This window comes from Lontra canadensis, unplaced genomic scaffold, assembly GCF_010015895.1.
Source record: "Lontra canadensis isolate GAN:19392208 unplaced genomic scaffold, GSC_riverotter_1.0 scaffold137, whole genome shotgun sequence".
Taxonomy (NCBI): Eukaryota; Metazoa; Chordata; class Mammalia; order Carnivora; family Mustelidae; genus Lontra; species Lontra canadensis.
This window is the reverse complement of record NW_022631131.1, coordinates 2,211,146-2,233,170: the sequence shown is the minus strand read 5'-3', so window position 1 is coordinate 2,233,170 and position 22,025 is coordinate 2,211,146. Positions and strand designations below refer to the sequence as shown.

Sequence of the window (22,025 nt, the reverse complement as noted above, 5' to 3'; positions counted from 1 at the left end):
CTCAAGCGTGTTCCGGAAGTTGAGACTCATTACCTTAACTCACAGGGGATGGACAAATGAGCCTGACAACCTGTTGCTAGTAAGAAAAAAGAGAACGGACTCTATAAAGAGTCAGCAGAACTGAACTCCCGGATGCCAGTCTGGAACGAGGAGACCACCTGAGGAGCCTGTCCCAGCTTGACATGACTGAGCCAGGCCCGTGCTGGCTGCGTCCCGTGAAGCGGCCAGCGTTCGTGCGCTCTTGGCAGCAGCCTGTGGATTTAGGGGCCATTCTCCCCACGCCTCTGGGAGGGACAGAGGGTCACACGCTCAAGAACTCAGGTGTGAACCAGGCCTGGTGCTGCGCCAGCCAGCGTGGCTGTTCCTAGCCCCACGTGACCTTGGAAGGCCGAGGTAAAACCAAAACTTGAGTTCTTCCGTCGTGTCGGCTGCTGAGCACCTGATAGGTGGCTACGCGTGCCTCATTTATTTTGGCCAGGGAAGATCTACAAGGTGTTTCCATTGCCACGGAAAGTTCTACTGAATACAGTCCTCTCCACGGAACTGTTTTCCTTTTATTCCAATAAACCAGCCTCGGGTGGCATGGGAGCCTTTCTTGGTAAGGAGGCCGTATAGGTTTTGTCCTTGAGTGGGTTTTTTATCTTAAAGACCAGTCTTGTTTCCAAATGTGGGGGAAGGCAGAGCCTCCTGGAGTCCTGTATTTCCCAGAGGAGTAGCTCCAATAACCTCCCATTTCTTATAAAGCCCTGTTTTCCTACCTGATCCTGGTTCCCTCCCTTCAAACCAGGACCCACACCCTGTAAGAGGAGAACACAGAGAATTAAGTCATAAAATTCATTTTGTTTTCTTTCAAAGGAGGCTACATTCCTGGCAAAAAGGGCCAGGCTGAATACAGTCTTGCCAAATAATAACATTTCTGAGAGCAGTCTTTTAAATACAACTTTAAAACCAGCCTGCAAGTGAAGGGGCAGGTGGCTGTGCTCTGAGCTTCAACAGCTCAGCGTCACTCCGTGCCTGACCACTAGGGGGGCCTACGGGGGAGAAGGGGTGAAGGACCGGGTAACTGAAAGGTATTTTTATTTATAGAAAAAAAAAAATTTTTTTTTAAAGAAAACGGAAATACAACCAAACCAGCACCCAGATCGGAAAGATCTATGTAAACCAGCAGGAGACACAGACTTCCCCGGCGGCACCCGCAGCCATGAAGTCCTGGCTGGGAAGAGACCACAGCTGGTAAGTTCTGGAAGACGCACAGCTTGGAGAAGAAAGGCCGTTTCCCCACCCCCCACCGCCACCCTCCCCCAGGCCCCACCACTGTGTTCTTGCCTTCGCCTGCTGGCCCAGGCTCACCCCCAAATGAAGCAGAGCGTGTGTGGCCAAGGGCGAGGGAGGGCCGCAGTCCTAGCAGGGGGCCACCAGCCTTCGTTTCCGGATACAGGCCCAAATCCACTCCGGGGAGACCTGCTGGGCCTCAGGGTTCTTGTCCCTGCTACCCAGCACATGTGTGGCTGAGGCCATGTCAAATTCCTGCACCAGGTCCCCATCGAATGCCACAAAGTAGCGTCTGAGACGGCCGAAGTCTGGTGTGGAGGGTGGCAGGTAGAGCCGCACCCCAGTGAAGATGTCCAGCAGCACCTGCAAATGCGCAGCGGTCAGGCCGGGGCTCCACCCAGCGCAGCACAGGCAGGCAGGAAGGAGGTCTGAGAACCAGAGCCAGAGACGGAGGGAGCCATCTCAGAGCTGACTGGAGGAAAGGACCATGTATCAAAGCCCCAGTCCCCCAGCCACTCCAGAGGGCACATACCGCATCAGTCTAGAGGAAAAGGAGGGAGCGTGGCTGGGTCCCCACACTGGGGACCTGGAGAAGAGGAGAATGTGTCTATTATAGCACCACCCAGGGGGCAGGGCCAGTGGCTCTCAGACTCCGTGACGCTGGCCGACGGAGCAGTGCGCAGCACACAGGCAGCTAGACATGGCGGTTAGGAGCCCTGCTCTGCTGTGGACGGGGGCAGGGGCTTCCGGTAGGGAAAAGATGGGAAAAGTTCCCTACTTCTGCTGGGGACTGGGTGCAGACTCCACTTGGCAATCTCCGATGCTGGCTTTGGCTAGGGGGAGGAGGACTGTTGGGTCCATCACACCGGACAGAGATCCAGTGTTTACCTCTGTACCCTGTGGGCCAGCAGCTCCCCCAGGGCTGAGCCTAACTGCCACATTCAACGGCTGTTTTCAGACCAAAGACAAACGGGGGAGGACAAGGGAAGGGCGTTGCAGGTAGGAGGCCAGTCACCTGGCCAGTGCCCCTGCCCTGCTCCTCGGGGTGGGGCTGGTTCTGCTTTGGCCCTGAGCACAAACTCACACAGCTGCACTCCACCCAGACCGGGCTCTCTCCCTTCTCTTTAATGCAAACTGGGACTTGGGACCCGCAGCCCGCTGGGCGCCTGCAGCCTCTCTCAGTGAGGCCGGGCTGTTCTATCTCCTGCCTGCTGGCACGGCTCTCCTTCCTCTGTGCGGGCTGGCCGGCCGCCTCTGCAAGGCAACGAGAGGGCACAGGGTGGAGCGGCTGTCCCGCGGGACAGGCCCGGGGTGGGTGAGCAGCTACCGCAGGCCACAGGGTCTGGCCGTCAGTCCCCAAAACACCTTCACTCCTCCCAGTGCCCAAGGGCAGAGGGCTGGGAACACGAAGCTCCGGGCCAGAAGGGCCCCTGGGACACTGCCATTCTTCCCCTCACCTTTGCTGGGCACGCAGTCTCATCGGGAGCCTTCCGCTTCTGCCCCACTTTCAGAGTCCGCTGGTGGCCTGTGGGAGACAGCCTGCGATGAGAACCAGAGTGGGGAGGAAAGCTGCTACCCCTGAGCTCAGGGCAGCCGAGGGAGAGGCCAGGTCCCGGCTCTGCTGGGAGCCTGGGGGAGCTGGCCAAGGAGGCTCTCGGCGGGTAAGGCCTCTAGCTCGGAGGCGGTTCATCCCCAGGTCTGACGGGCTCTCCCAGGAGCTGGTCACTCAGTTCTACTGAGCAGATGGAGGGGCCCGTGGCTGGACACACCACAGGAATGGGTTCCGGGTCTGCGGCAGTGGACAGAGCGAACCGTGTGACCTCAGAGCTGCCTGGCAAGACTGGGTCCCCGTCCTCTGAGCTCTGCCCTCACAGCACACTCCACCACCCACCCCCTTACCACCTCTGCTGTTGGGGCTACTCGGCCTTCCTCCTGCCTTCTTGGCACTGGTGGAGGGCTGCTTCGGGGAGGCCTTGGAGTCCTTGTGAGCCCCCGCAGGCCCCGCGGTACCCTGGTTCTCTCCGCTGCTGCCCCCTGTGGTGGAGCTCCCCTCCTCTCCGGCCGCCACCATGAAGTCCGCTCTCTCCTTGGACAGCTGGTACAGTTCCTGTGGGGGGTGACACCGAATGCCAGGGGCTCTCATCCTCTTCCTAGCCACCGGCCTCTGAAGCGGGTTAGGCCCATGGGGCTGAGGAATAGAGGAGAGAGAAATGGCAGGGAATAGAGGCTGGCTTTCTTGGTGCTTTTCTAAATTTTGGCCATTCCTTGGATCATGGGTACAAATCACTGTTCTCTGTCCCCTGGTTCTTAACAGCATCGTAGTCTATAGCCTGGGGCCCAGCCCTGAGCAGTAGAGCAGGAGCCTGAGAACAGCACACTCCGCTCTCTCCTCTGAGGCCCTGCGGCAGGCAGGTCTCCCTCCACTGCCCTCTGTGCCCTGTCTCAGTGGATGGCGGTGGGGGATTGGGCAGAGACATACGGGGGGGCGGGGGGAGAAGAGAACACATGAGCAGGCCAGAGAGCCAGGGTTCCGAGGCTGGGACAGTGGGGGACAACACACATGCACTAGACGTTGGCACCTTGAGTTGGGGGAGGTTAGTGGCAGATTTCCAGTCCTTATCATCACGGATGCGGGTGCAACGTGGGAATCGGATGGAGATCCCATCGGCTGTGTGAGCCTCAGACTTGGAGAACTCCGCCCCTGTGATCTCCCACACGGCAGCTTTCTGTCAGGATTCAGTCACTGGTTAAGAAGGAACCCCCCCACCCCACCACCACCAACCAGCAAGAAGCAATACAGACCAGCACTGGCTAACAGGCTGGAGATGGGTTCTAGTCCCACTGTTGCTGCTGATGCTATGGGACCCAAGGGAAGTTCCAGCTCTCCTTTTGGGCCTCAGTTTCTCTGTCAGTGCATGGAAGGAAGTGGCCCAGGTAGCTTCCAGAGCAAACCATTTCTGTGTGTCTAGGGGATGGCTGGTCTCATCCTGCCCCTACTAAGGACAATTCCTCAGTGTGGACTAGCCCGTCCCTTGGCTGAACAGTCCAGATCCCCATCCTGGGCTGGGCTGTCAGTGAGGCTGAGATGGCTCTCTGTGGGGCCAATCTGCAAGCTCTTCCTGCGGGCAGGAGGCGCCCAGGCCCCTTGGCTGGTACCTTTGGGTCTGGGACTATAAAGTCAGGATAGTAGATCTTGTTGATTTTCAGCCAGCTGGGTATCTTGCTGGGATCCTGGAAAAGAAAAGATCCGGTCCTGGGCCCTTCCCAAGCCAAAACAAAACTTAAACCCCCCTTCGTGAGGGGCTTGTGTGAAGAGGTGACTTTTCACAGAAAGCTGACCCTCACCCCATGGGATCCTCCCTGCCCCGAGAGGGCGTGGCCAGGGGGGCATGCGGGCCAGTTTCCACAAGGTCGGCCCTCAAAGCCTCTAAAGGTCTACAGTTCCCATGGCCAAGCAGCAGCTCTCCTTTCTGCGGACACAGATAAACGATAAGCACAACCAGTCTCGGGGACAAGGTCCAGTCCAGGTGTCTGGGCCGAACAGCGCCCTTCCTCACCTTGCTGATCTTCACCATGTCCAGTTCCTTCTGCAGGCGGGCGAGGGTTGCGTCATCATGGCCTCCTGCGCACTTGGTGACCGTGCACCACTTCTGGCTGCTTGGGTCATAGCAGCCCATGAGGAAGATGGACATCATGCCACCTGGGGGCGGGAACACGGGTGAGTTAAATGGTGGATGGAGGGAGCCACTGCCACCAGCCCCACATGCCCAGTGAGGGGCAGCCTGCTGGAGGGGAAAGACCTGAGCCTTGGCGTCAGAGAGCCGAGCTCACCTCCTGGGCCTACCTCCCGCTAGCTGTACAAGTTTAACCTATACAAGCCCCATTCTCCTTTTCAGTAAACTGGAGCTCATCATGTATAACTTGTTAAGCTCAGGTGAGGAGTAAAAAATGAAATAGAGTCTAGCACACAGTTGACTCCTCAGAGCCCAGCTTTCCTGCCAGTCAGGAGATTTTGAGGTTTTTCCCTAAGGAGAAAGTGACTAGGCCCCCAGAAACTAGCCAACGGTGAGCTTCTTTGTGCCAAACAGCATGGGGTATTCGTGCCTGACCCCTCCCTGCCCAAGTCTGTAACTCTCCAGTGTCCCTGCCTAGGTGACATGCTGGGTTGGGGCCCCTGATCCCACAGCTGTGGGCATCATGACCGGCCGTGCTGGCAGATCAAGCCGATAAAAAGGCCAGCTACACCTTGAGTGGTGGTGCCTTTCAAAGAAGTACCATCCCGGGGGCTGGAGGCCATCCTGACCTTTGCTCCCTTGCCCATAGAAGGCCCCAAGGACCACCAGGTCAGCTGTGTCAGCCATGGCCCCCTCGTTCAAATAGTCTTTCTTCACTTTCAGCCAGTGCCGCTTTCCAGGCTCATATGTACCCTGAGGGAAGAGCAGGAGAGAGACCTCAAACTAGAATGGAAACTCTAGGAGGGTGGGATTTACCTCTTCATTTGACATATCGGCTTTACCAGTGCCCACTCCACTCTGAGCAAGAGCCCTCAGCTGCCGTCCCAGGGAACAGACAGGAACCCATCCTCCAGATCTGGAACAGAGCCCGTGAAACCCTGGAAAGGCGGCCCTGCCGCACCCAACCCTGGCCACCTCAGCCGCCACCGCCCTCTGCTGGCCAGGGCTGGAAAGGCTGGGGGAGGCCGAGAGCCCGTGGGAGAAAGCAAGCTCAGGGTGCGAGCCGCTCACCTTCACATCCTTCAGCACCAGCCCTTCCAGCCCCTCTCGGATGACCCGGTTGATCATGTCAGCCAGGTCTGCAGCTTTCTGAGGGTAACAGAGAGACGCTAAGGTTGGTGTGCGAACAGAGAGCACCACGGTGGGAAGGTGGTGGTGGTTCCCTTTTGCACACTAGTAAAGCACATGCTGCAAATACCCAACTTGAACACATGAACAATGGTCTTGCAAAGCAGGAGTTCTCCCAGCCAGAAAGTGGCTGCAGCTTTGAGACACAGGGAGCCCAGCTAGGAAGGATGTTTCAGGCCCTGTCCTTGTAGGTGGAGACTAGGAAACAACCTATACGTAGAGGCAGCCCCCGTGAGAAAATGAGGACTCATTCTCCCCGTCACATCTGACCAGAGGTTGTCTGCCCTGCTTTTGAACCACCAGGCTGCTGTCTGGGGTGGGGTCTTTACTCACAGTGACTTGCTTCATTTCTGAGAACATGATCCGATTGGGAATTTCAACCATGTTATCATGAAGAAACTTCCGCCGCTCACACAGAGGCCTAATGGGCACGAGAGAGCGGAGGTCAGGTCAGGACCCTCCCACCCCATTCAGAGTGTTGAGGAGGGCGGGGCATAACCAACTGCGGCTTCAAGACAGGGTCTGCCGTGGCTCCAAGCCCCCAGCCTCACAGCTCTGCCTGTTGGGATGATAAGGGTTCCCTTGCAACCGAACACGGACAACCATGAGCTGTCGTACAAAGCCACTTCATCCTTGCAGTGCCTGTTTCTGTCATGGAGCCGCGGGAGAACTGGCCTCTAGCCCAGACCATCTGGTCCCACATGAAAAATAACTCCGACTCTCATTTTTCATCCATGCAGCCGCCACCCCACCACCGCTGGCCCCCGAGCCCAAGGCCGGGTGGTTCTCTGGACCGAAGTCCAAGGCCCACCAAGTCTTTCCCCTTCCCCTCTTATCTTCTCCCCCTCCCCACTCAGTGACGGGGCCAGTGTAGGAGGGTGGGAGCAGGGACACATGTCTGGGTGTGCAAGGGGCCAATCCTGGTTTCTCATACCCAAGAACCTGCATGCAGTTAAGTCAAGACCGCTAGTTCTCCCTCAGATGGTCCCCACCTCCAGGCGTCTTCTAGTTGCAGCTTCCTGGCCACCTCTCCCGAAAGCAAAACCGGGCTAAAAAGCATCTGCCTTATGCCCCCATGGGTGCTGTCTGAGACCCTACAGTGTTCACAGTTTGTTTCTCTCAATAGTCCACTTTGCTAGAGCACAGAAACTTCTGGGGGGATCTGGGTTTCCTCTCTGAATTAAGCTCTCAGGAGACCCAGTCAGCAAAACGGCTCTCACAGTCGGTGGGGAGCGGAGTGTGTGGCAAGTATGCAACCTCTCGGCTCCCTCCCCCCAGTTCTTGGGTACAAAGAGGCATATGCTTCAGCCCCTTCCCCTCCTCCCTGTGCAACCTGAACCCCCACCCCTCCTAGCCCAGGAACCAAAAGCAGATCTCTACCTGTCCATCAGGCTGACATCATTGAAGTAGATACAATCAAAAACAAACAGGCAAACATTAGCATCCTGGAAGGCAGCTTTCTGTAAGGGGAAACGAGGCAGTAGATAAATGAGGCCCAAAATAAGTGGGTATAAAACATGGACCCAGGTGGCTCAGTTGTTAAGCGTCTGCCTTCAGCTCAGGTCATGATCCCAGTGTCCTGGGATCGAGCCCCACATCAGGCTCCCTGCTTGGCCAGAAGCCTGCTTTCCCTCTCCCACTCCCCCTGCCTGTGTTCCCTCTCTTGCTGTGTCTCTGTCAAATAAATAAATAAAATCTTTAAAACAAAAAACACGGACCCGGGAAGCAGTGGACAGAACAGTCCTGTATGTGTTCGGAAGCCCCCAGGCCACAAGGGCACTTGGCAGACAGTCCAAAATGGAAACCAACCCAATTCTGAGTTCCCAATACTAGCTCCTTTTATGTAAAAAACAAAAAACATGTCTAAACTTGGGGCTAAATTCAGAAATAGCTCAGAAACAAAGAATAAGCCCCACCCTGAGCGGATTCCCCTCCGCCAAGAGCAAGGGCACACAAAGATACATGTACACGTGCTCACAGCAGCTCAGTCCTGCACACCGGGTGCCGGGCCGGTACCTTGTGCACTCCAAGAGTCCCAAAGGGCAGCGGTTTGCCCGTCTTCGTGTCGATCAAGAGCACCTCGGAGTCCAAGATCATGCTGTGGCCTCCAGGAAAAGCCTGAGGGATGTAGTCCTTGAAGTGGGCCACCTGGGGGGCAGAAAGGGGACTCAAGTGAGGGAAGAACAGGTGGCAGTGACCTAAAGCTGAGCCGAAAGCAAGAGCCAGGCCCCAGAATGAACACAGAACACCAATAATGTGGAAGCCAAACTCATGTGCAAAACACACCTATGCCTTAGCAGCCACTAAGACGAGAGGAGAGGCGCGTTTGCGACCCAGGAAAAGGTCAGCCTGGATGGAACCACTCTGGGCCATGGAGGAGAGTTGGGGGGAAAAAGGAAGAAAGTATGTGGAGGAGGAGGTAGGGGTGGACAAACGTGGAAGGGAGGAATAAACATGGGCAGGCAGACATTTGTGGGGGAGAACAGGTGAGCTTTTATAAAAAGATGGATGGAAAGGAGTAAATGAACCCTCTCCAGAGCAGCAAGGAAACAGGAGGGTCTTCTCCGAGTGGGAGCTCAGAACCCATAGCCAGCTTCTAGATGAGTAAGAGAGGATGTTTGCAATCCAGAGTCTTTCCCGATACAGGCAGGACCCCAGTCTCTGGGATCCTGTTCAGGGAGTAGTCCCACTGAACCCAGGGCGGCCCCTGCCAAGTGCTGCCAGTGGTGAGTTCCAGAGAGCACGACTGGGCCTAAGTCCTCCCCTGGGCAGGGCACACAGGCCCTCACAACCTATGATGCTTGGAGTGGGGACAGGAAAGGCCTGTCCCGCTGTCCCACTTGGCTTCAATCCTCAACCCAGCTCCTTACAAATCACAAGTACAAGAGAGACCCAGGACAGCTGATGAGGGAGAGCAGGGCCCAGACTTCTTCCAGGTAACAGAGGGGCCCACCGGGCAGCTCCCCAGGAGCAGTTCCGGGGCAGTTTTACTGGGCCCCACGGAGGCCAATGCTTAGCTCTCCTCCGGACACCTGAAATGAACAGCCCAATGCTCAGAGGTCCAGCAGGAAGGCAAGGGTGAGGGCAGCACAGGAGTCCCAAGACACATCCCCTTCACCCCCAGGGCTCTGAAGAATGGAGTCAGTGCTGGTGCCTGGGTGGCTCAGTGGGTTAAAGCCTCTACCTTCGGCTCAGGCCATGATCCCAGGATCCTGGGATCGAGCCCCGCATCGGGCTCTCTGCTCGGCAGGGAGCCGGCTTCCCTTCCTCTCTCTCTGCCTGCCTCTCTACTTGTGATCTCTGTCTGTCAAATAAATAAATAAAATCTTAAAAAAAAAAAAAAAAAAAAAAAAAAAAAGAATGGAGTCGGTCCTAGTAGAGAAGGGGCAGCTAGCACAGGAAGTCCCATTACTCACTAGCTACTGGGGCCAGATGTTCCAGCTGCTTTTCCCTGAGGAAAGTCCAAAGACTCACAGAGGCCCTGGGTGCTGAGAAGGACTAAGGGGTGAGGTTCTTAATGCCCCTTAAAGGACAGGAGTCTGGGCTCTCATTTGTCCCCGCTGGACTGTGTTTACATCAGAATGTAAGCTTCCAAGTACTTCTGTCCTTTTTTCACTACTGCACACCCACTACCAAGAACAGTGCCTAGCCCAGACTAAGCCCTCAATAAAGGTTTATCAAACAGACTCATGAAGGACAGCCTACCAGCCCTCTGTCCCCGGGAGGTAATTTAGCACTGGGGAGCACATAGGACATGGAAACACAAAAGACAAGCACTGCAAGTCACTTGCCAGGTGAGCTCACTGTCCTAGCATCACTGTGGGCAAGGGGAGCGTCACCGTCCCTTGGGGCTCTGTGCTGACTAACCCATGTCTGGGCTCTTCAGCTGTCCCCATGGAGCAGCCCTTCACTATAAGACTCCAAAAACAAATAGATTCCTTCAATGACTACAAAATAAACTCAACTACGGCCCAGAGCTGAAATGACTATGGAACCCCAACCTTGAGGTTCTTCAGGGCAGGAAGAGAAGGCTAGTCCCTGCAGAGAGGAAGGGACCCATACCTTGTGAGGCAGGACAGGCTTGAGGCTGCGGCTGAAGTAGTTGAAGTGGTCCCCGTTCTTATGCACCTGCACTCGCTCCCCATCGTACTTGATCTCAGAAAACATGCCATTAGGACACTTCTTCATCGCGTGCTCGATGGACTTGCAGGCCTCAGCCTTGGGGTGGGGAAAGAAAAGCCTGGAGACTTACAGGTGCTCCTCAGTGGGGCTGCTCAGCATGGACAGCCCCAGAGTCCAGGTCCTGGGGCCTGCCGACCAGAGGATAACCTGAGACCAGGCCGCTGAAGAGGCAAGGGGAATGGACAAGGCTAGGCAGTGCCATATTCGGACTACAGCGTTGCAGCAGCAGACACGGGAGCTGGCTTTTTGAGGACCACAAACGTGGTCTATTTTAGAGCAAATAAAATTCCACTGAAACAGCATTTCATTTTTTTCTCAGTAATTCAGGATCTTGCACAGCCTTGGCTTGCTATTAAATGCATCAGTTATCTCAGCACAGGAGGTGTATAGAGGGGAGGAGAGGGTGTAGGTGACAGGGAGGCTGGCAGGGTGGCAGCGGCCAGGGATCCCTAGGACAGGACACAGGAGGGCTTCTTCACTTCCTAGAGCCATCCTGACTCAAGCTGACGATGGCCAACCATCTCAGCGGTGGGGGTTGTACATGTCAGGTCATACACATAATTTCGCTGCATCCCTGATGTGCTATCTTACGTGAGAGACATGGATTTCATTCTATGGATGGGAAAACAGAAGCTTGAAGAGCCTAAGTCCCCACTTAAAGGTATACAGCTCATCTAGGGCAGGAATGACACTCACGGCTGGGCCCAACTCCAAAGTCTGTGTGGTTCAGCACAAAGCTATCTACCCCATGCCACACTTAGAATAAATGAGAGGTTTTAAAACAGACTCCAAGAAGAATTCCTATAAAGGGCAGAAAGGCCACTACTGCGGGTGACAGAAGTCCTGTCCCCAGGATGGAGATCCCACTACTTTGGGGCTGGCTGTCCCACATTCCGGGCAAGATAGGACACTTCCCTAACCCAAACACAGAAGCCTAACCACAGGCTGTAATATGTAACGCACAGGCAGAGCTCACGAAAGTCACTACGCCCTGCTGGGGCAACCCCACGGCTCTCACTGGGCATGGCAGCACTGGTGGAGGCCCCCATTGCACAGAGGAACCAACATAGAAAGGGAAGCCCAGTTCTCATGAAATGAGCAGAGGCTCAAGATGATCTTGGTCAGACATGATCTTCATTCCTTAAGCTTCCTCTTTCCAGAAGGAAGAGGCCAAGGCCCCTGATCCTCGGAAGCCAAGCTCTGCCGTCACCTCTCAGAGCTACTTCGGGGTAGGTCACAGAAACTTAGGAGTTAATTAACACACTCAGCTGTCTTCAGGAAAGATGACCAGTCAGCCACGCTAAGTAGATGCTTCAGAAGGTTTCGTACCACATTCACATGAGGAAATGAAAAACCCAGAAAGGCTAAGCAACTCATTCAAGATCCTATACCCTGCTGGTGGCCGAGCTAGGCCTCAAGCTTAGACGTCTCTGCTAAACCACATGGTCTTCTCCTTCACCTTTAGAGCCCTGTGGAGATTCACATCTGCACTGTGCCTGGCCCCAAGAATTTCACTCCAGATCTCACACGGAAGATCAGAACATCTGGAGCGGGGCCAGAGCAGCAGCCTTACCAGCATGGGCTGCACTGGTGTCATCAGGGAAGCCTGGACGCTCAGAGCTCGTCTCCGGCCTGGCTCCTTCTCCACCTCCTGCTCATTGCGGAGGACCCTCTCCACCACGTCCTGCAGGTTGCGCGAGGCTTTGAAGGCTTCATAGGCATTGGGGTCAAGGGCATCTAACCTGTCAAGGCAGAGAGGAGCGAAGAAACAGAAGAAACAAAAACCACCGGTCAGTTCTCACAGAAAGGAGGGATCTCAGTATAGTGGGAAAGCTAATGTTCCACTGTCTAAAGCCTTTCGCAAGGGAAAATGCTCTCGCAAAACTTAGCAGTTTTGAGATCCTGGGTCTATGTGGATGCCACCTTAGCAAAGACGGGCTGGAGTGGGCAAGCAATTCAGACAGATTTACTAAATCTATTCTGTACTTTCAATTCTAACAACTGCGTGAGAAGGTCATCATGACATTTTATATGAGAAAAGATAGGCTGAGCTAGGTCCAAGTGATGGGCCAAGCAGCAAGGAGCAAGGAGGAATTAGGACTTGAATCTACCTCAGGACTCTGAAGTCCTGACGCCAGATGGCAACAAAGGAAGTGAGCAGCTTGGCTGTCAAGGGAGGGCTGGTACTCACACGTGCTTTGCACCTGAGTTCATTTTCAGATCATGTTTGATCAATCTGATGATGCACTTGAGGTCATTGGCTGTACACCTAGGGGTGAGGGACATTCAACTTGGTCTTCCTTCCCCGGTGACTCCATCTCCCTATGCCCATCCCCATCAGGCAGCTCCCCCACCTGGAGGCAATGTCCTGCAGGGCCTGCTGCTGCTCCTCCTCCCTGGTGAGCCTGGAGAGCCGGAGGAGGAACTCGTCCACCTCCTGGATGGTAAGGAGGCTCTTGGCAGCTGGGGGGAACGACTTGCTCTGCTCAAAGAAGACTCTGATTGTCTCTGACACGTCGCCCTGTCTCCAAAAACCAAAATGGCTGTAACCCCAGAGTGGCTAAGTGTATCCCTCCAGCCCCCAAGACGAAAGATGAACCAGATTTTAAACCTCACTTCTGTCCCCACCACACACATATTAACCTCGTTCTTGGAGAATCTATCCCACCCACAGTTCCTGGAAAGGGCACCTCTATCCACCACAGGATCTGGCCACCTGCCTTCACTGAGGGATGATGCAAGGACTAATCCAGAACTGAGCCAATCTGATTCCTGTTAGAACCTGAACCTAGAGGGACACCTGGGTGGTTCAGGCAATTAAGTGTTTGACTCTTGATTTCGGCTCAGGTCATGATCTCAGGGTTGTGAGACTGAGCCCCCTCTTGGGCTCACATACTGGGCGTGGAGCGTGCTTAAGATTCTTTCCCTCCCAGTGCTTGTCCCCCACGACCCCCCCTCTTCTCTCTCAAAAGGAAAATATTTTTAAAAAATAAAGAATTTTAACTAAGAAACAAATATGGTCAACAGATAAAGGGGTGGGGGGAGTGCCTGAATAGAAACTTTCCATGTTGCCAAAGCTGGAGTCATGAACAAACAAAAGCTGAATGTTATACCAAGTTATACTGAAAAAAAGCAAGAAAAAGTAGGGTCCAGAATGGCAACCCTAGGAGAGACTATGGGAGGTCTGAAATCCAGTCCCTCAAGATCCAGGCCTCTCGGGGCTCTGCAGGAGTAGGACTGCAGTCCTCAGAACCTTGTGAAACTGACAGCTGTCACCTCACATTCAGCTCTCATAAAGGAAGCTTGCTCAAACAGGTTTCAGTTTCCCAAAACAGTATGTGCCCCAACCAGAAAAAAGAGGTTTCAGGTGCCTGGCTTGGCAGAACCCCACCTGGAACGCCGCCTACCCTCCTTTTCCTCTGACCTGCTCTAGGTCTCGTGCCATATCATCTGGGTTGCAGTTAAAAATGCGGCTGAAAAGCTTCACAATCTGCTTATCGTTCAAGTTGTACACACTCTTAATAACACCTGGCAGCAGCAGCTTCACTGTTAGGTACACGTCACCGTGGAAACCATCTGGAGACAGAAGAATGGAGGCCTTCCTGAGAAATGGAGCTTAAACTAATACATATACAAACTCAAGGAACCGAGAGAGAGGTCTACGTCATGGTCTGTGCTGCCAAAATGCCGTGTGCGTTTTCATTACAGTGCTAGAGGCCATAGCATTTGGTGGCTTGTGGCTCACGTGTCTCCCTCCTCTGGCTGAGCTCCCACAGGGCAGGGCCAAACTTCCAGTTCAGCGTCCCCAGTAAGGAGCACATTACAGATGCTCAGTGATGATTTGTCAGATGAATCAAGGAACTGGAAGATTCTATTCCAGCTGTGCACACGGGTCACAAAAATCTGATCAAACGTGCAGGACAGTAAACTTTCCTCTTGGTCAAATGCACATGTTCTTCTAGCCTCCTGGGGATAAAGTAAGGGCAGAAGAGTAGCGATACCAATGTGCTCTGAGCAGAACCGGTGCATTCTTCATGGGGCCCAATAAGAAGTAAAAATATAGAGTTCTCAGCTCAAAATTATTAAGAATTTCAAGGGGCGCCTGGCTGGTGCAGTTGACAGAGCATGCAACTCTTGATCTCAGGTTGTAAGTTCGAGCCCCACCGTTGGGTATAGAGATTACTTAAAAATGAAAAATATTTAGGACACCTGGGTGGCTCAGTTGGCTGGGCATTTGCCTTTGGCTCGGGTTGTGATCCCAGAGTCCCCGATCAAGCCCGGATTCAGACTCCCTGCTCAGCGGGGAGTTTGCTTCTCCCTCCCTCCCTCCCCCACCCCTGCGTGCAAGCTCTCAAGCCCGCTCTCTTCCAATAAAACCTTTAAAAAATAATTAAAAAAAAAAGAGAAACAGGGAATTTCAAGACGGTATTAACAAAGGATTAAATCAAGCATGAGGTCCCGTGCAACTGTACGATTCACACGGCAATGAAACCAGCCATGGCTCTGAGCTCTTCAGAGGAAAAGCCCATCCAAGATGTTCTAGGCCCCACCTCCTGCTGAACCTTTCCGAAGAAAGTCCTGGATGATCTGGGTCTTCGTGTTGTAGCTAGGATTCTCAGCCACCATGGCACACAACTTCCGAAACTCACGTAGCAGACAATCCTTGTGCTTGGGGTCACATCTGCTTGAGGACAGACTTGCCTTAGGGGGAGGGCTTGCACGGGCTGCCCCAGAGTTGTTGGGCTTGGCTGTTGGAGAGAGAAACAACAGGGATGATTCATCTGCTTTGCTGAGACGGAAGAAAGGGAAACTAGGAAGCACTCTGCTGGCACTCTATATGGAGCTGCACTGTAGCACCCAAATTAGCCCTGTGGGGTGGAAGCCCTCATGCCCATCTCACAGGTAGGGCAACAGGCATCACAGTGGTTAACGGTAAAGACACAATGGCTTCACACCGGTACAGAGGCCCAGCTGCTGCGCGTTTCTTTACTCAAGCACCGCACAGACCAAGCGAACCTCAGAGCAATGGTAAAGCTGCAGAAAAGTGGGGATGAGGACAGAAGAAGAAACAAAGGGACATGTTAGTTGGAGGGAGACTGACGCAGACTGACAGGCTGGAAGGAGCCTTAAAGATGACCTGGTTCCATCTCTTCTATGAGGAGCCCATATGAGAGAAGGCATGCCCGAGCCCTGGCCAGTCCCACCCACCCATTCCTGCTTCTCAGTGCCAAAATAAAAGGTAGTCAGCAAGCAAGACTTTCCTCCAGACACCCCCAAATAAATGCACAACTCCTGAGTGACCCTCTCTCCCCTCCTTTATACAGCACATTTCGTTCTGCAAGCTTGCAAGAGAGCCATTAGCAAGCAGGCTGCTGATGTAAGCTTCCTCTTGTCTGGGGTCTGTAAATTCTAAATCCATCCTCATCTCTGACCTGGCATCTGAAGAGGATTTCAGGGGACAAAATTCCAAAGCGTCAATGCTGAGCAGGCTGCAAGACTTTAGAATGCCCCACTTCTCTCAGCTCCTCCCAAATTTCCCTCCCTGGGACCCGGGTCCATCCAGGAATGTGCTGTCCTTATTGCCACGCCGACCCCTCTGTATTTCTGGCTTTGGCCTACCACCAAACAAAAAACAAACCTCGGAGTTTTAAAATAAGAAAATCCCACAGAATCAAGGCAATTTTTGCAATCTTCTCTCCAGTAGTCCTCGTGAGAATACTGTAGGGTAAAGGAGGCAGCTACTACTGTTCCCCCTTCAGATGACGCCACAGAGGCTCCGAGGGAAAGCCACCTGCCCCCTTGAGCAAGCTGTCATGTGACAGCCCTGGGACCAGAACCCAGGTCTCCCGACTTCCAAGTCTGTGCTTCTTTCACTCACTTAAAGTTATCTCTCCAAACAACTTCTGAGTCCATGTGTTTGCCTTTACTTTCTTCACCTGAGTCAGTCACAAGAATGTCTCCAAATAAGGGCACCAGGGTGCAGGGTAAAAAAGCACAGGTGTTGGGAGTTAAGCAGACCTCACCGTCAATACTAACTCCATAATGAACCAGACACCAGCTTTCTCATTTGTCAGATGGGCCTCATAAAAGTACTTCCCAAGGTTACCTGAAGAACAGACGAAGCTACAAAGTAAAAGCCCCTTCCCAATGCTACCTATTACGTAAGGCCATGCAGGACATCTTCCACATTCTCATCTTTGGTTTGGGCAAGGTTAGGGATGCGATTTCTCAAAATGCTTTCATCACCAAAATACAAGGAAGTTATAGGGCAGGTTATAATCATCTCCATCTGACCCAGGTGACTACTTCAAGGGGGAAAAAGTCTCGAAAACACAAACATCTTTTGGCTGCAACAGAGATTAATGTATTTTAAAATATGCCAGTGGAATGCTGAAAATAAGGCATTACCTTCCCCTGATCAGAGGGAAGCGAATTATGAATGAGGCGACTGGTAGCACAGAATTTTCACTCTTAGCCAGAATCCCAAATAGGATTCCAAATTAGGAGGACTGTAACAGCTAAAGTATCTCTAATCTCTCACCTGAAAAACCAGAAAATTTCCGGGGGTTGCTATTGGTGACGAGTGAGGCACCTTTCACTGGAGAGGCCACCTGGCCAGTGGCTGTCAGCTTAGCCTGGACGACGGCTTTCTTCTTTGGTGTGCCTGTTGCCTTAGAAGACAGATCTGTAGGACCCACCCCCAGAAAAAGTATGTTTCAGTGAAAGATCCCTGAGAAAAGCTTTCAAAGAATTTTAACAACTGTTCTTAACAGCCTTGCTGGGTAAGTTACTACTACGGCATTACTCCAAGGTCGGTTGTGGACTGGCTGTACTTCTTGAGTGGAGGTAGTGGGTAAGAGAGTCCTGGTTGGGGGGGTAGTGTTCGGGGGACAAAAGACCCCATTACTCTTTAACTATTAGTAACTTATATTTTCATCAGCACTCTCCACCTCTTATCCCATATATGATGATCTCCAGATTTGAGTAGAATCAGAACCCCCCTTTCCACAGATAAAACCTGGGGATCTCAGCTCCAATTTATAGCCCCAATTTACAGATTAACAAAAAAGTAAAATGAAGATGGAGAACAGAGCATGAGATTGGCACAGGCACAGAAAGTCCCAGCTGCTGTGTTTTTTGAGCTGTGTGAGTTTGACTCTACTTTCTTCCTCTGAAGATTAGTCAGAAGTGGCAAAGGCTGGAGCCAATGGCCAAGTCAGGGCACGGCAGTATGAGGAACTTGAGAAAGAAGTATATGCAAAGTAGCTTTCTCTCCTCGAAGTCTTTTCTCCTCTCAAAGAACAACGATACGCAGGTGCCCATTTTTAGAGCTACTGCCACAGTCCTCCCACAGTGACCAAAACTATACTTAATTGAAGATATGAATATTACTTTAAAGATGAGCACATGGAAGGTCATAAAGGACTAACTGGATTTGGAAGTATTGGTGTAAGATTTCTAAAATATACACACGTGAATATGTATGTATATGTGTGCATATATATGTATCTGTGTATATGCATGTGTTTGCGTGTGTATACGCATGTGTTTGTGTGTAAATATCTATTTTTCCAGTTCTGTCTGCTTAAAGGTCTAAAGGCAAAGATACCTCATGGCAACAAGGATACACAGCATCTAGATTTTGGTCTCTAAAGCCATTCCCCCACTAATAGGAACCAGCATTCTTCAGAGAAATGGGCTGGTTCCAGAGCTGTGGTAGGATACATATAAGGTAAGCCTAAGAGGGGCACCTGGCTGGCTCAGCCAGTGGAGTACATGACTCTTGATCTTGGGGTTGTGAGTTCAAGTCCCACAATGGGTGTAGAGGTTAATTAAAATCTTTAAAAAAAAAAAAAAAGTAAGGTAAGCCTAAGAGCATACTATTATGCTATAAAGTAAAAAAGTACTTTAAAACATTAAAAAAAAAAAAAAAAAAAAAGAGGCAGGCATCCAGGACACAGAAACCAGATCAAAGGCTTTCCCAAGTGGCCCAATATGGGACAATTAAGTACGGAAATAATAAAATATAGTAAAATTATAAGCACAGGAAAAAGTAATCTGTGAATCCATATGATAATAAATTGAAAGATAAGAGGGAGTTATGCTAGGTACTCTATTCTTCAAAAATATCAATGTGATGAAAGAAAAACTATGGAAAAGTTCTGGATTAAAGGAGGCCAAAGAGACAACAAAATGTGATACCTGATCCCAGAATGGGATTCTACTGTGAAGGGGAAAAAAGCTACAAAAGATATTGTTTGACTAATAGACAAAACTGGAATACAAATGGTGCATTAAAGTATTACATAAAGGATCAATTTACCAGAGTTGATTGCTGTGTTATGGTCACAAGAGAGAATATTCCTGTTCTTAAGATACATGCACTGAAGGGGTGCCTGGGTAGCTCAGTGGGTTAAAGTGTTTGCCTTCAGCTCAGGTCATGATCCCAGGGTCCTGGAATCAAGCCCCGCATCAGGCTCTCTGCTCAGCAGGGAACCTGCTTCCTCTCCTCTCTCTGCCTGCCTCCCTGCCTATTTATGATCTCTGTCAAATAAATAAAATCTTAAAAAAAAAAAAGATATATGCACTAAAATATTTAAAGGCAAAGGCCAAAATATGTGCAACATACTCTAAAATGGTTCAGGAAAAAAACAAGCTGTGCACGTGTGGAAAGAGGAACAGTGCACATAAGAACACAAATGATAACTCAAAGAGAACAAATGTTAACAGGTATGTCTTAGGCAAAAGCTTATGAGCTTTCTTTTTTCTTTTTTTATTCTCACAACTTTTCTGAGTTTGAAATTCTTTCCAAAAAATTAAAAAAGGAAAGAAGAAAGAAAAAAAATGGGACTCTACTATCCTTTTTTCTCTCAGCACCCTTATGATGGAAAAGCAGTGGTCCCCACCCACCTGCAATGTGCTGGCTTATCTGTTCCTTCTCATTGTCTTCCAGCTCTTCCCAGCCTTCCAGCTCTGTGAGGTCCTCAATTTTTTTTGTGGTGGCCCGAGCCCGCTCCAGTTTCTCAAACATGCATTTAATGTGATACCACTCTTTCATATCGCCCCCGGACTCTGAGAAGGGATTAGGCACCACTTTGCCGATCCTGCATACCCCCTTCACAATCTTTTCCTTGCACTTTTTGCAGCCGGCTGTGCCACGCTTGGCATAGTCCACACAGAACCGTTGCTCAGCCATCTCACAGGGGCCACTGCAGAGTCCCACATGCGCCCCTGGCAAGAAAACAAGGCAGGTGGCACGTGGTCTTAGATGGCCTTCCTGGAATGACAGAGCAGGCTTTCTTCTCTGGAGGAGGCAGGGCCCATCAAGCAGATCTGTTTCTGACCAATGGCTGAATTGTCTTCTGTCAGGCCAGTGATGTTGCTCTCGGAACAGGCTCAGTTCTTTTCGCCCCAGTGCGCGGAGGGCTGACGGGAAGAGGATCTTGAAAGTCAAAGTCATACAGCTGCATGAAAGTGTAAGACACAAGAAGAGTGAGATATAAATGAGGAGCTAGGCTACAACATCCCCAAAGCCCACAGCCCTCCTACAGTCCATGCTGACTAACCAAACATTTCCCAAAGCATTAAAGATTTATTGCGTACAGGATGAACAAAAGGAAAGTTCAGTTTGCAGAAGGAGGTTCAAATATCTAATGTACACATGTACATCTAGTAAATCACAATCAAGAGAATCAAATCCAAACAACATAAAAAAGCTTTTCTCAGGCCATCAGCAATACCTGATACTTTTAATGGATGATGACTGTTAAATATTACAAGATCCTGAAGTTTCTTTCTAGTCACCAAGAAAAATTACATGATGTTCGTGAGGTTTTTAACGTGAAGTAGAACATATATGCCACCCTCAGAAAATAATTAAGTCACTATACCAATCTATGATGTAATCAGATGACCCATTTTGAGAGGCAGTTAAATGGAATCTAGAACCAGAATGCCTGGGTTCATATTGTAGCTCATTAGCTGTGTGACCTTGGTAGGTTACTTAACCTAACCTCTCCCTCCCTCAATTTCTTCAACTGTCAAAATGTGGATAACAAAACTACCTAACTTGTCACTCTAAGAGTAAAGCCCTCAGAAAAGAGCTGGGCATAGAGCACAAGTTCAGGACACATTAGCTCTTAAGACCATCAGTAAAGCAGTTATCCTTCAAGCAGAGACTCCCTATGGGCAATCAGCCTGTTCATAATATACTTGAATCAGCGAATGCTGAAGCAACTGGACACCCAAGAATCAAAGGAATGATAAATCACCCCAAATGAAAGCAGGGATTATGTCCACACGGTATCCTCCAGACCTTTTTATATTCATGGTTTCAAAGTATTTTCATTGTTCTAATTATAAATATCTGGAAATTATTTCCAACCTGCACATGCTTTGTAGTAGAAGTCCTTATTGATTTTTAACGACAAGCCCGCTTTACTTCCCATAGTGGGAAGCAGGTGGATGGGAATCGGGTTTGGGAGTGCGGACGGTGACTTTCCAGTTTAGGGACTGTTCATTTCTGAGAACTCCCTTAACTCATCTTCGTCTCGGTTTTCTCATTTCTAAATACGGAAAATAATACCTACTTCACGGGATGACTGGGAAAATTAGAATGAGCCCATGGAAAGGCTGGGAGATGGGTGGGCTCTGAACTCCCTGAAAATGTACACAAAATGCGCGTATTCATAAATGCACATTTTGTTGGAGAGACGGTCTATAACCCCGAGAAGTTCAAGAACTACAGTGGTGCGGTATGTGAGTCCGGCAGGTCCATCGGAGGAGCTCAGAACGAATTCGGCTTCCACACTGTCCTCAGCAGAGCGTTTGGGTAGCGTGCCCCCCTCCCCTCCACGGGCCCGAGGCCCGAGGCCCAGGCCGACCTGGGCCACGAGGAGGCACCATGAGGCTCGGAGCAAGCCCGTCCGCCCCGCGCCGCCCGCCCCCCTCAGCGGCCGCGGCGCAGCGTTCCCTCCAGGGTGGTCGAGAACGAAACCGCTGGGGCCCCAACGCAGCCCGGGTGGGAAGCGAGCGCCCTGCAGCCACAGTTCCCGGGGGGCCTTCCCCGACGCCTTCCGGTAGCGAGCAGGGGCTACCCAGAGCAGGCGGGGAAGCGAGTTCCTCGGTTCCGGTGGGCCGGGGGCGCAAGGACACAGCTCGGGGCGGGGGAAGGGGCCCAAGCTCGCACCAGGGAGCACCGGCTTCGGGCGTGCAGACCCGGGCGGGCTAGAGCGGCCCCACAGGGGCCCCGGGAACCCTCCCATTCACGGAGCCGCGGGGGTCCCGGGGAGCTACGGGACAACCCCGTGGGCTCCCGGGGGGCCGCCACGTCACGGAGGGTGTGCCCCGGGGCTCGGCTGGAGGGCGGGGGAGGAGCCGAGGTGGCCGGTTCCCAGGCCGCGCCGAGCCCCGGACCCCCGGGACGCCAGGCCGCCGCCCTCCTGGTTGTCCGGGCCCGTCGCGCCCGCCGCGCCGGCCCCTCACCTGCCTTCCCAGCTCCGGCGCACACCGCAGTCCTCACACTCGGCGCCCACAGGCCGCACACCACCACGACGGTTGTAGCGCCTGTCTCTTTAAATCCGGGTCCTAGAGCCCGCCGCAGCGCGCAGGCGCAGAGGTCCGGGCCCAAGTGCCTCCACGCGTCCCCGCCCCCCAGCCTACCACTTGGGCGGTGGTCAGGTTAGGCGCAGTGAGGGTTTGGGAAGCGGA

At 52.2% G+C, this 22,025-nt stretch overlaps 1 protein-coding gene across 7 annotated transcripts; it reads right to left on the bottom strand.

The window, feature by feature from the left end:
- Positions 1–1,097: 1,097 nt before the first annotated feature.
- LIG3 (DNA ligase 3) lies at positions 1,098–21,923 on the bottom strand. 7 transcript variants are annotated; one of them, XM_032843221.1, is made up of 20 exons: positions 21,801–21,923; positions 19,227–19,780; positions 16,858–17,001; positions 14,867–15,064; positions 13,741–13,892; positions 12,671–12,837; positions 12,508–12,585; positions 11,890–12,058; positions 10,197–10,352; positions 8,151–8,282; positions 7,515–7,594; positions 6,468–6,555; positions 6,018–6,095; positions 5,576–5,699; positions 4,830–4,972; positions 4,429–4,503; positions 3,852–3,998; positions 3,172–3,379; positions 2,730–2,797; positions 1,098–1,635 (listed from the first exon to the last, which is right to left on the bottom strand). In XM_032843221.1, exons 2-20 carry the CDS (start codon positions 19,774–19,776, stop codon positions 1,402–1,404), a joined length of 2,991 nt encoding a protein of 996 aa, XP_032699112.1. In that variant the 5' UTR covers positions 19,777–19,780; positions 21,801–21,923; the 3' UTR covers positions 1,098–1,401. The 7 variants fall into 7 exon arrangements, with proteins under 7 accessions (XP_032699112.1, XP_032699114.1, XP_032699115.1 ...); XM_032843223.1 differs by having other exon boundaries at positions 21,805–21,908; XM_032843224.1 differs by lacking the exon at positions 21,801–21,923 and adding an exon at positions 21,015–21,231.
- Between the last annotated feature and the right edge of the window lie 102 nt (positions 21,924–22,025).

Coding starts and splice junctions, on each gene's coding strand:
- LIG3 (XM_032843221.1), bottom strand. CDS start 19,776: ATGACTTTGACTTTCAAGATCCTCTTCCCGTCAGCCCTCCGCGCACTG. Junction 12,586..12,670: donor CTGCAGGACATTGCCTCCAG/GTGGGGGAGCTG, acceptor CCTCACCCCTAG/GTGTACAGCCAATGACCTCA. Junction 6,556..7,514: donor GATGTCAGCCTGATGGACAG/GTAGAGATCTGC, acceptor CGTGCCCATTAG/GCCTCTGTGTGAGCGGCGGA.